Source organism: Biomphalaria glabrata, chromosome 9, assembly GCF_947242115.1.
Source record: "Biomphalaria glabrata chromosome 9, xgBioGlab47.1, whole genome shotgun sequence".
NCBI lineage: Eukaryota > Metazoa > Mollusca > Gastropoda > Planorbidae > Biomphalaria > Biomphalaria glabrata.
Window position 1 is genome coordinate 16,299,694 of NC_074719.1, and position 11,193 is coordinate 16,310,886.

General features: G+C 38.8%; 2 protein-coding genes across 2 annotated transcripts; one reads left to right on the top strand and one right to left on the bottom strand.

Moving 5' to 3' along the window:
* Window positions 1-1,802: 1,802 nt before the first annotated feature.
* Window positions 1,803-3,828, bottom strand: LOC129928419 (prostaglandin G/H synthase 2-like). The gene is made up of 4 exons (XM_056042690.1): window positions 3,541-3,828; window positions 3,025-3,195; window positions 2,717-2,800; window positions 1,803-2,561 (listed from the first exon to the last, which is right to left on the bottom strand). Exons 2-4 carry the CDS (start codon window positions 3,079-3,081, stop codon window positions 2,337-2,339), a joined length of 366 nt encoding a protein of 121 aa, XP_055898665.1. The 5' UTR covers window positions 3,082-3,195; window positions 3,541-3,828; the 3' UTR covers window positions 1,803-2,336.
* Window positions 3,829-7,960: 4,132 nt separating this feature from the next.
* LOC129928188 (zinc finger CCCH domain-containing protein 13-like) lies at window positions 7,961-8,748 on the top strand (the record flags this gene model as incomplete). Its single annotated transcript, XM_056041255.1, has 2 exons — window positions 7,961-8,005; window positions 8,695-8,748. Coding segments are annotated over 2 exons (99 nt in total), but the record flags the coding sequence as incomplete, so codon positions are not given.
* Between the last annotated feature and the right edge of the window lie 2,445 nt (window positions 8,749-11,193).

Here is an 11,193-nt window from a genome sequence, read left to right on the forward strand (position 1 = left end):
AGGCTTACTTAGGGGCGTCACTAGGGACGGTGCCACCCAGTGCGCTTTGCGTCATGAATCAATGAATGCTTATTAAAATTAGAAATACACTTAACATCTTAAGAACATGTTTCCTCTGACTTTTTGACGGAACGGTATTATATTATGCTGTTTTATTCAAACATTGACAACTATCAAGACCAGAAAATGTACTTTGTTAGCTTTCAGAGGAGGCAAGGTGGCTAAGCGGTAAAGCTCTTGGCTTCCAAACTGGAGACCGGGGTTCAAATCCTGGTGAAGAGTGAGGATTTTTTTAATTTTGGGACCTTTGGGTGCCTGTGTGTCCACCCAGCTCTAATGGGTACCTAACATTAGTTGGGAAAATACACTGAATAAAATTAAAAGAACCATTGGTGAGCCAATAAAAATATTTGAGATAGCCGTGACTGAAAGTGCTCTGTTTAGTGTAACAGTTTTAGTTTTGAAATATGGGTGTGGAGAATGATCTTCCCTTTAATTAATGAGCTGAACTTTCTAAACAAGATCAGTGCAACTAAATAGGTTTTAAGCTTTTTGAATTTAGTAAATTAATGGAGAAATACAAAAGGGAAAAAAAAAACCCTAAATCTCTTCTCTAGACAAACAACTTTAAATTAAAAACATGTGTCAATGGTCAACAGATTTTATTTTTTTTAAGTTTCAGAAACATTCACATGAAATACACACAACAACAAAAGACATTTTATTGAACTTGACACTAAATATACAATCTTCCATTACACATTTGGCTCACATTATGTAATATTTACACAAATTTGTTAAAAAACATTTAAGAAAAGTAAAAAATAGTTAAAAACATTTACAAACATTTACCCAAACATCATTTGACAGACCGTTTTTCACATTTATATCTCCTAGATACAAACACTGACACTTGCATACCAATATTATGTTCATACAATGTTAATTAGTAGAAGTTGTTTAAATTTACTGCCACTAAAAATATAAAAATGTATGGGCTTCAAAGAATGAAATGCATTATACAAGGTATTAAAGACTGGCAAAATTCTTCACTTTTTCCACATAGAACATCTGTGTGCATTACATTCTTATTATATTATTGTAAATCCCCAAGCCACAAATAATACCATTAAAATTCTAGGACTAGGCTTCTTCAACATGTGTGACCTGCTAAACATTTGTAACCAACCATACAAACACAAATTAAGAATTTGAAGTTTGCATGCAAAATTGTGACATTTTAAATTAAATTCATAAATCACTAAAATTAATGAGATTCTTCATAAAACAATTTCAACTAGTCCAAATATTACTTTCAAATTATTGAGGTGAATAAAGTGGCAAGGCTTTGTTAAATGCACAAGACAAGTTCATAAAATTATTTTATTAAAATATTACCATTGGATAACAAAAAGAAAAAAATACAAATATATATTTGGAATTCAAAATATTTTGACCACTTTACATGTGGCCTGAACACATTGCAGAAATTTGACATTTTATCATTAAAATGTATTAAGTACATTAAAATTAGTCACATGGTTTAAATAATGCAATACTGACATTGTTGAAAGTGTCATTGAAGATTTGAAAAAGTTTGCTATTGAATCAATAATTATGTTCATGTGGATATGTTACCGACTACACAACTCGTGCTAACAAACCTTTTTTCCAAATAAACTAAAACAAGACTTAAAAAAACAAAGACTGGTAAAAGATAAAAAATGTAAACAAATTTTAAATGTAACAATAAAACCTATATGATTGAAAGTAATGCTCTAAAAACTTTAAAAATACTTGAATAAAGATGAATCCCCTTTTATAAATATCAAAGAGACTTGTTTCTAATGAAGAAATAAGTTTAAAAAATGTCTCACAACCAGTTCTTAGCAATATAATGCTAGAATGCCATTAAAGACTGTTCTAGTTTGTTAAAAATTTCTAAAAAAAAAAAAGTAAAAAGTAATCTCAAGTCAAAATCGTGTGCAACAAAATGCACCTCAAAAATCAATATTCTAATATTTACAGAAAAGACCATTGTCATCACTGCAGCATAACCAACCAACAAGCAAGCTTTAAAATTATAAATTGGCTATCATGAGAGCAGTATACTGACCATACATTAGGTGGAATTTATTCTACAAGATTGCGGTCAAGAAAAAATGTATTTATAGAAAACATAACTCAACATAACCCATAAATCTTTGGCTGCTGTGACATAAATACCACATATAGAATGGGATGAACTCCTTCCTAGGAAAATATGACAATTTAAAAGAAATCCAAATCCCAAATAATATTTTGGACCTTTGTTTCTTGACCTGTAGCCAACTCACCTAAAATAATAAGTTTCCCTGTCTGAAAAAGTCTCTCATCATCCCTGTTTCATGATATCTGTTATGCTCTCTCATCCAAATAGTCTTATACAGAAAGAGGCCTGGCATCAGCCCATAGAATGGATGTCCCATAGCAAATTTAAGAGTGTCTGGGTGATTTGGTGGGTAGCCCATCGTTATTGGCACATCTTTGGTAAACATGGGGTATTCCTCGCCATTTATAGTCTATGAATATAATGTACAAATATGAACTTAAGAAATATAATATATAATAAATATAATGTAAGTATATGCTTAAATTCATTGCTGCTTTTTAAAATTTGCAATTAAATAAACAAGAAAAAATTAAGGCTCAAATAGTTTTGGAAACAAACTCTCACCTGCATTTTAAGTTTTCCACTGTCAAAACTTCTTAGAAGATTTTCCTCCTGTACATTGCGGCCATATATTGATGTGACATCAACCTTTGTGAATGAAGAGAAATAATGGTCATTGTATTGCAGAAACAAAATTTCAAAATAAGATCCTCGTACATGTTGATTATAAATATATATATATATAAAACTTCAAACTTGTTTTATAAAGAAACTTAAAAAAAAAAAAAAAAAATGTCAACCCTATAATTAAACGTGATTTTATTTTTAAAAACAAAAACATATAACTATATATTAAAAAGAAGACAATGTACCCCATGTCCACTCCATGTAAATTTTGGACCTTTCTTAACGTCTGTTTTGAAGAACATGTGAGTGAAATGTTGGGCAAAGAAAGCCACGAGGACACTGCTGCCCTTTGGGTCTGGACGAAATTTGGTTCTGGTAAAAAAACTGTTTGGCTAAATCTGGGAGCACTTTAGGACCTAGAGTTGTAATAAGAAAATGTAATTGTATAGGCATTGTCAATTGAACTTTGTGTAAGCTACAGTATGGAATAATAAGAGTACATAGTCATGTCCCTTCAGCAAAGCAGCCATCATCAAACTCTGCTTCAAAGAGCATTATGGGGGTTCAAATCAAACCAGAGATATAATAAAGTCTATCCTGTAATCACTGATCTTAACTTAAATAAATATATTGGAAATTTTCAAGTTATTAGCACATAACAGAGGAAGATTTGCCTAAGTTTGCTTCACGAATAAGACTTTATTATACAGCCTAATGTCTTGAAAAAGACTTTATTCTACAGCCTAATGTCTAAAGTTTACCTCACAGAACTGTCCAGTGGATCAAACTCTTGAGTTCCTGATCTCCCAATTCACGCTCTTACGCAATGTCTCTCTCTGGGAAAACTTTCGATACCACAGCTCTGCTCATACCTCACTAGCGTCCAAACAACAACGCTTGCCAAAACCTATCACTGGCTTCACTGACAGTAGACGCAGCTGATCCCTTCCCCTAAAAACAGTTGGATTGCCCAAGGCCTGGATCAACTCCACCAGCAGACAGCGTCAGCACCAGCCACACCAGTCTCCTTACGGCAGCACCGGACTTTGAGAAAGCTAAGAAAAAAAAAGCCTAATGACACTTGGGCCACTTAGCTCTTAATGTCTAATTATGACTAATATAAATATACTAGATCTCATCCCAGCCCACTGTAAAGCTTTGCACCTTTATCTTTTTCTTTGTATAATAAACCTGTAAATAATGCTATTTATCGCATTAGTTGCCTGCCTTTTTAGCTCTGCGCCTGAAAGTACGTTTGTGCAAGTTTGGACCCAAAAGCTATTGCTTCCTCTGTATAATAAGCCTGTAAATAATTTTACATCTAAATATAGTATTTTTTGCCTTCATTTTAACGCTGTGCCTGTAGATAATTGTTCAAGTGTGGGTTCTGAAATTACAACACACCCCCTAAATCACGCTAATTCGGCCACCTTTAACCCGGCTTGTCACACTAATTAAAATTAGAAAAGTACCATTTTTGCCCCAAAAAATGCTCTAAAAATTATTTACATCAAACAACCTTGAATGTCTTAGCGTTCAAGTTAATCACCAAAGCGTTCAAGTTAATCACCAAAGCGTTCAAGTTAATCCTCAACTGGCACATAGCACTTTACGAGTTTTTCTTCCTTTTAGCTGGTGGCAATTCTTCTGAAACAATAAAATTTTTATTTTATTTCTTACAAGAAAATGTATTTTCGAAAAATAAATAACATATTGGTCTCCTTCACTAGTAGAACGACTATGGCTCATATCGTCAAGCCTGAACATAAGCTATGGTTGGAACGATGTCGTGCACACAACAGTTCCCCTTCTCCAAAACATCCAGTGTATCCAAAAAGAACAGAAAATACTGTGTGTGTTACAAGCTATTTCAAGGGCAATCAGCTTCTGAATTTTTCAACAGGTTTGACTCCTGTACTTCAAATCAGTGAAAAGGATTTACATTAAGAAAGTTCTATCTATTCTCGTGTATGGGTTTAGTTGAAGTCCGCAAAGGTTTGGATTAGGTAAATATAATTTGGGGAAGATAATTTTTTTCTACGTTCAGCACATGTTTCTCCATTGCAGTTGGGTTGAGCTGGGAAACGGTTAAAATATCTCTAGATGCAAAAACCAAATGCTTCAAGACCTATTATTAAAGAAATATGAAACGAAATCTTATCGTCCTCATTCTGGGATGTATCACAGCATCACGATAGCTCAATACGCTGTAAAAATTTCCTAACTTGGTACCAATCTATTGATGTTATACAAGTCCTAATTATAAAATAAAGAAAGACATATACCAAATTTTAAACAAGTTAAAAATACCTCTTTGGTAATCCTTTAGTAGATCTACTACCTTTTCATGGCTTCTCATTTCAGCCACAGCTTGTGGCGAAAGCATGTCAAGAGAAGGTATGCTGATGTCCGGATTATATTTTATGAGTTTTTTTACTACCAACACGTGGTTGTTCTTTGAGGCAAGAAATATCGGGGTCTCATTCTGGAATAAATATAAAAAAAACTTATTAAATTGTTATTTATAATTCACAGTATTTAAACGTACTCACAAATTGAAAGAAAAACTATAGTATTAAATATCTGCAAATATTTTGTCTATCTAGTATAAAGATGTCTTATAACCTAACCGAGAAAGTTGTCACATTGACAGAGGAGCCAGCCATAATGAGCAAATCAATGCAATTGGATGCACCTACGCATGCAGCGATGTGTATGGCCTTGTATCCTGGCAGAAAAAGACAGCATAACCTTATAAATAAAATTAAGAGAGAGATAGAGAGAGATCAAAAGAGATTGAGTACATTAAAAGATAGAAAAATGTCAAGAAAGATCAAGAGATCTATAGAGAAAAAAATCGAGAAAAATAAGAGACCGAGAAAGCGAGAGAGAAAATGAAAGAAGGTTAAATAGGGAACAAGAGAGAGAAAAAGAGAAAGAGATTAAGTTAGAAAGAGATCATAGAGAGAGAGAAAAAAATAGAGAGAGAAAAAAGAGAGAAGAGAAAAGGAGAGCGATCGAGAAAGAGAGCGATCGAGAGAAAAAGAGAGCGATCGAGAGAGAAAGAGAGCGATCAAATAAAAAGAGAGCGATCGAATAAAAAAGCGATCGAGAGAGAAAGAGAGCGATCAAATAAAAAGAGAGCGATCGAGAAAGAGATATCGAGGGAGGGAGAAACAAAGATGCCGACAGAGCAAGATAGAGGCCGAGAAAGCAAGAGAGAGAGAGATCAATAGAGAAAGAGAGAGATCAATAGAGAAAGAGAGAGATCAATAGAGAATGAGAATGATCAAGAGAGATCATAGAAGTCGAGAAAGCGGGAGATCGAGAGAGATGGAGAGATAGAGAAAAAAAAACATCTAGAGAAAAAGATCGAGAATTAAAAAAGAGAGTGAAAGAGATCGAGAGACTAAAAAATCAAAAGTGAGAGAAAGATTAGTAGTGATCGAGAGCAAAAGAGAGACAGATCGGCAAAGTATGTAAAAAGAGATCAAAAGAGAAGAGAGATCAAAAGTAGAAAAAAGAGAAAGACATTGAGAGAGAGAGAGAGAGAGAGAGAGAAAGAGATCAAGAGAGAGAAAGAGAGCAATCGATAGAGAAACGGAGCGATCGAGAGATAAGGAGAACAATCGATAGAGAAACGGAGCGATCGAGAGAGAAGGAGAGCGATCAAGAGAGAAAGAGAGCGATCGAGAGAGAAGGAGAGCGATCGAGAGAGAATGAGAGCGATCGAGAGAGAAAGAGAGCGATCGAGAGAGAAGGAGAGCGATCGAGAGACAAGGAGAGCGATCGAGAGAGAAGGAGAGCGATCGAGAAAGAGAGCGAAGAGAGAAAGAGAGCGATCGAAAGAGAAAGAGAGCGATAAAGAGAGAAAGAGAGCGATCGAGAGAGAAAGAGAGCTATCAAGAGAGAAAGAGAGCGATCAAATAAAAAGAGATCCAGAGAGAAAGAGAGCAATCGATAGAGAAACGGAGCGATCGAGAGAGAAGGAGAGCGATTGAATGAGAAAAGAGCGCAAGAGAGAAAGAGCAATCGATAGAGAAATGGAGCGATCGAGAGAGAAAGAGAGCAATCGAGAGAGAAGGAGAGCGATCGATAGAGAAACGGAGCGATCGAGAGAGAAAGAGCAATCAAATAAAAAGAAATCGAGAGAGAAAGAGAGCAATCGATAGAGAAACGGAGCGATCGAGAGAGAAGGAGAGCGATCGAATGAGAAAAGAGCGCAAGAGAGAAAGAGCAATCGATAGAGAAATGGAGCGATCGAGAGAGAAGGAGAGCGATTGAATGAGAAAAGAGCGCAAGAGAGAAAGAGCAATCGATAGAGAAATGGAGCGATCGAGAGAGAAAGAGAGCAATCGAGAGAGAAGGAGAGCGATCGATAGAGAAACGGAGCGATCGAGAGAGAAAGAGCGATCAAATAAAAAGAAATCGAGAGAGAAAGAGAGCAATCGATAGAGAAACGGAGCGATCGAGAGAGAAGGAGAGCGATCGAATGAGAAAAGAGCGCAAGAGAGAAAGAGCAATCGATAGAGAAATGGAGCGATCGAGAGAGAAAGAGAGCAATCAATAGAGAAACGGAGCGATCGAGAGAGAAAGAGAGCAATCAATAGAGAAACGGAGCGATCGAGAGAGAAAGAGAGCAATCGATAGAGAAACAGAGCGATCGAGAGAAAAAGAGAGCAATCGAGAGAGAAGGAGAGCGATCGATAGAGAAACGGAGCGATCGAGAGAGAAAGAGAGCGATCAAATAAAAAGAAATCGAGAGAGAAAGAGAGCAATCGATAGAGAAACAGAGCAATCCAGAGAGAAGGAGAGCAATCGATAGAGAAACGGAGCGATCGAGAGAGAAAGAGAGCGATCGATAGAGAAGGAGAGCGATCAAGAGAGAAGGAGAGCGATCAAGAGAGAAGGAGAGCCATCGAGAGAGAAGGAGAGCGATCGAGAGAGAAGGAGATCGATCGAGAGAGAAGGAGAGCGATCGAGAGAGAACGAGAGCGATCGAGAGAGAACGAGAGCGATCGAGAGAGAACGAGAGCGATCGAGAGAGAAAGAGAGCGATCGAGAAAGAGAGCGATCGAGAGAGAAAGAAAGCAATCGATAGAGAAACGGAGCTATCGAGAGAGAAAGAGAGCGATCGATAGAGAAACGGAGCTATCGAGAGAGAAAGAGAGCGATCGAGAGAGAAAGAGAGTGATCGAGAGAGAAAGAGAGCGATCGAGAGAGAAAGAGAGCGATCGAGAGAGAAAGAGAGCGATCGAGAGAGAAAGAGAGCGATCGAGAGAGAAAGAGAGCGATCAAATAAAAAGAGAGCGATCGAATAAAAAAGCGATCGAGAGAGAAAGAGAGCGATCAAATAAAAAGAGAGCGATCGAGAAAGAGATATCGAGGGAGGGAGAAACAAAGATGCCGACAGAGCAAGATAGAGGCCGAGAAAGCAAGAGAGAGAGAGATCAATAGAGAAAGAGAGAGATCAATAGAGAAAGAGAGAGATCAATAGAGAATGAGAATGATCAAGAGAGATCATAGAAGTCGAGAAAGCGGGAGATCGAGAGAGATGGAGAGATAGAGAAAAAAAAACATCTAGAGAAAAAGATCGAGAATTAAAAAAGAGAGTGAAAGAGATCGAGAGACTAAAAAATCAAAAGTGAGAGAAAGATTAGTAGTGATCGAGAGCAAAAGAGAGACAGATCGGCAAAGTATGTAAAAAGAGATCAAAAGAGAAGAGAGATCAAAAGTAGAAAAAAGAGAAAGACATTGAGAGAGAGAGAGAGAGAGAGAAAGAGATCAAGAGAGAGAAAGAGAGCAATCGATAGAGAAACGGAGCGATCGAGAGATAAGGAGAACAATCGATAGAGAAACGGAGCGATCGAGAGAGAAGGAGAGCGATCAAGAGAGAAAGAGAGCGATCGAGAGAGAAGGAGAGCGATCGAGAGAGAATGAGAGCGATCGAGAGAGAAAGAGAGCGATCGAGAGAGAAGGAGAGCGATCGAGAGACAAGGAGAGCGATCGAGAGAGAAGGAGAGCGATCGAGAAAGAGAGCGAAGAGAGAAAGAGAGCGATCGAAAGAGAAAGAGAGCGATAAAGAGAGAAAGAGAGCGATCGAGAGAGAAAGAGAGCTATCAAGAGAGAAAGAGAGCGATCAAATAAAAAGAGATCCAGAGAGAAAGAGAGCAATCGATAGAGAAACGGAGCGATCGAGAGAGAAGGAGAGCGATTGAATGAGAAAAGAGCGCAAGAGAGAAAGAGCAATCGATAGAGAAATGGAGCGATCGAGAGAGAAAGAGAGCAATCGAGAGAGAAGGAGAGCGATCGATAGAGAAACGGAGCGATCGAGAGAGAAAGAGAGCGATCGAGAAAGAGAGCGATCGAGAGAGAAAGAAAGCAATCGATAGAGAAACGGAGCTATCGAGAGAGAAAGAGAGCGATCGAGAGAGAAAGAGAGCGATCGAGAGAGAAAGAGAGCGATCGAGAGAGAAAGAGAGCGATCGAGAAAGAGAGCGATCGAGAGAGAAAGAAAGCAATCGATAGAGAAACGGAGCTATCGAGAGAGAAAGAGAGCGATCGAGAGAGAAAGAGAGCGATCGAGAGAGAAAGAGAGCGATCGAGAGAGAAAGAGAGCGATCGAGAGAGAAAGAGAGCGATCGAGAGAGAAAGAGAGCGATCGAGAGAGAAAGAGAGCGATCGAGAGAGAAAGAGAGCGATCGAGAGAAAAAAAGAGCGATCTAGAGAGAAAGAGAGAGAGAAAGAGAGCTATCGAGAGAGAAGGAAAGCGATCGAGAGAGAAGGAAAGCGATCGAGAGAGAAGGAAAGCGATCGAGAGAGAAGGAAAGCGATCGAGAGAGAAGGAAAGCGATCGAGAGAGAAGGAAAGCGATCGAGAGAGAAGGAAAGCGATCGAGAGAGAAGGAAAGCGATCGAGAGAGAAGGAGAGCGATTGAGAGAGAAAGAGAGCAATCGATAAAGAAACGGAGCGATCGAGATAGAAGGAGAGCGATCGAGAGAGAAAGAGAGCAATAGAGAGAAACGGAGAGATCGAGAGAGAAGGAGAGCGATCGAGAGAGAAAGAGAGCAATAGAGAGAAACGAAGCGATCGAGAGAGAAAGAAAGCGATCGAGAGAGAAGGAGAGCGATCGAGAGAGAAGGAGAGCGATCGATAGAGGAGGAGAGCGATCGAGAAAGAAAGAGAGCGATAGAGAAAGAACGAGAGCGATCGAGAAAGAACGAGAGCAATCGATAGAGAAACGGAGCGATCGAGAGAGAAAGAAAGCGATCGAGAGAGAAGGAGAGCGATCGAGAGAGAAGGAGAGCGATCGATAGAGGAGGAGAGCGATCGAGAAAGAAAGAGAGTGATAGAGAAAGAACGAGAGCGATCGAGAAAGAACGAGAGCAATCGATAGAGAAAAGGAGCGATCGAGAGCGAAAAAGAGCGCTCGAGAGAGAAAAAGAGCGATCAAGAGAGAAAGAGAGCAATCGAGAGAGAAAGAGAGCAATCGAGAGAGAAAGAGAGCAATCGAGAGAGAAGGAGAGCGATCGAGAGAGAAAAAGAGCGTTCGAGAGAGAAAAAGAGCGATCAAGAGAGAAAGAGAGCAATCGAGAGAGAAACGGAGAGATCGAGAGAGAAAGAGAGCATTCGATAGAGAAACGGAGCGATCGAGATAGAAGGAGAGCGATCGAGAGAGAAAGAGAGCAATAGAGAGAAACGGAGAGATCGAGAGAGAAAGAGAGCATTCGATAGAGAAACGGAGCGATCGAGAGAGAAAGAGAGCGATCGAGAGACAAAGGAGAGCGATCGAGAGAGAAGGAGAGCGATCGAGAGAGAAGGAGAGCGATCGAGAGAGAAGGAGAGCGATCGAGAGAGAAGAAGAGTGATCGAGAGACAAGGAGAGCGATCAAGAGAGAGAGCGATCAAATAAAAAGAGATCGAGAGAGAAATAGAGCGATCGAGAGAGAAGGAGAGTGATCGAGAGACAAGGAGAGCGATCGAGAGAGAGAGCGATCAAATAAAAAGAGATCGAGAGAGAAAGAGAGAGATCAAGAGAGAGAGAGATCAAGAGAGAAAGAGAGATCGATAGAGAAAGAGAGCGATCGATAGAGAAAGAGAGCGATCAAATAAAAAGAGATCAAGAGAGAAAGAGAGAGATCAAGAGAGAGAGAGAGATCAAGAGAGAAAGAGAGCGATCGATAGAGAAAGAGAGCGATCGAGAGTGAAAGAGAGCGATTGAGAGAGAAAGAGAGCGATCGAGAGAGAAAAAGAACGATCGCGAGAGAAAGAGAGCGATCGAGAGAGAAAAGAGAGCAATCGAGAGAGATCGCAAGAGAAAAAGAAAAAGAGATCAACAGAATTTGAAAAAGAGATAGTAAGAGAAAGAGAATTATAGAGAGACATACAAATATGACAGAGTGAAAAAGATAGAA

What these genes read in the sequence shown, in the direction of transcription:
- LOC129928419 (XM_056042690.1), bottom strand. Translation starts at nt 3,081, where the DNA reads ATGTTCTTCAAAACAGACGTTAAGAAAGGTCCAAAATTTACATGGAGT. An exon ending in TTACATGGAGTGGACATGGG is followed by an intron (nt 2,801 to 3,024) that starts GTACATTGTCTT and finishes TCATTCACAAAG; the next exon opens with GTTGATGTCACATCAATATA. An exon ending in GTGGAAAACTTAAAATGCAG is followed by an intron (nt 2,562 to 2,716) that starts GTGAGAGTTTGT and finishes TTATATTCATAG; the next exon opens with ACTATAAATGGCGAGGAATA.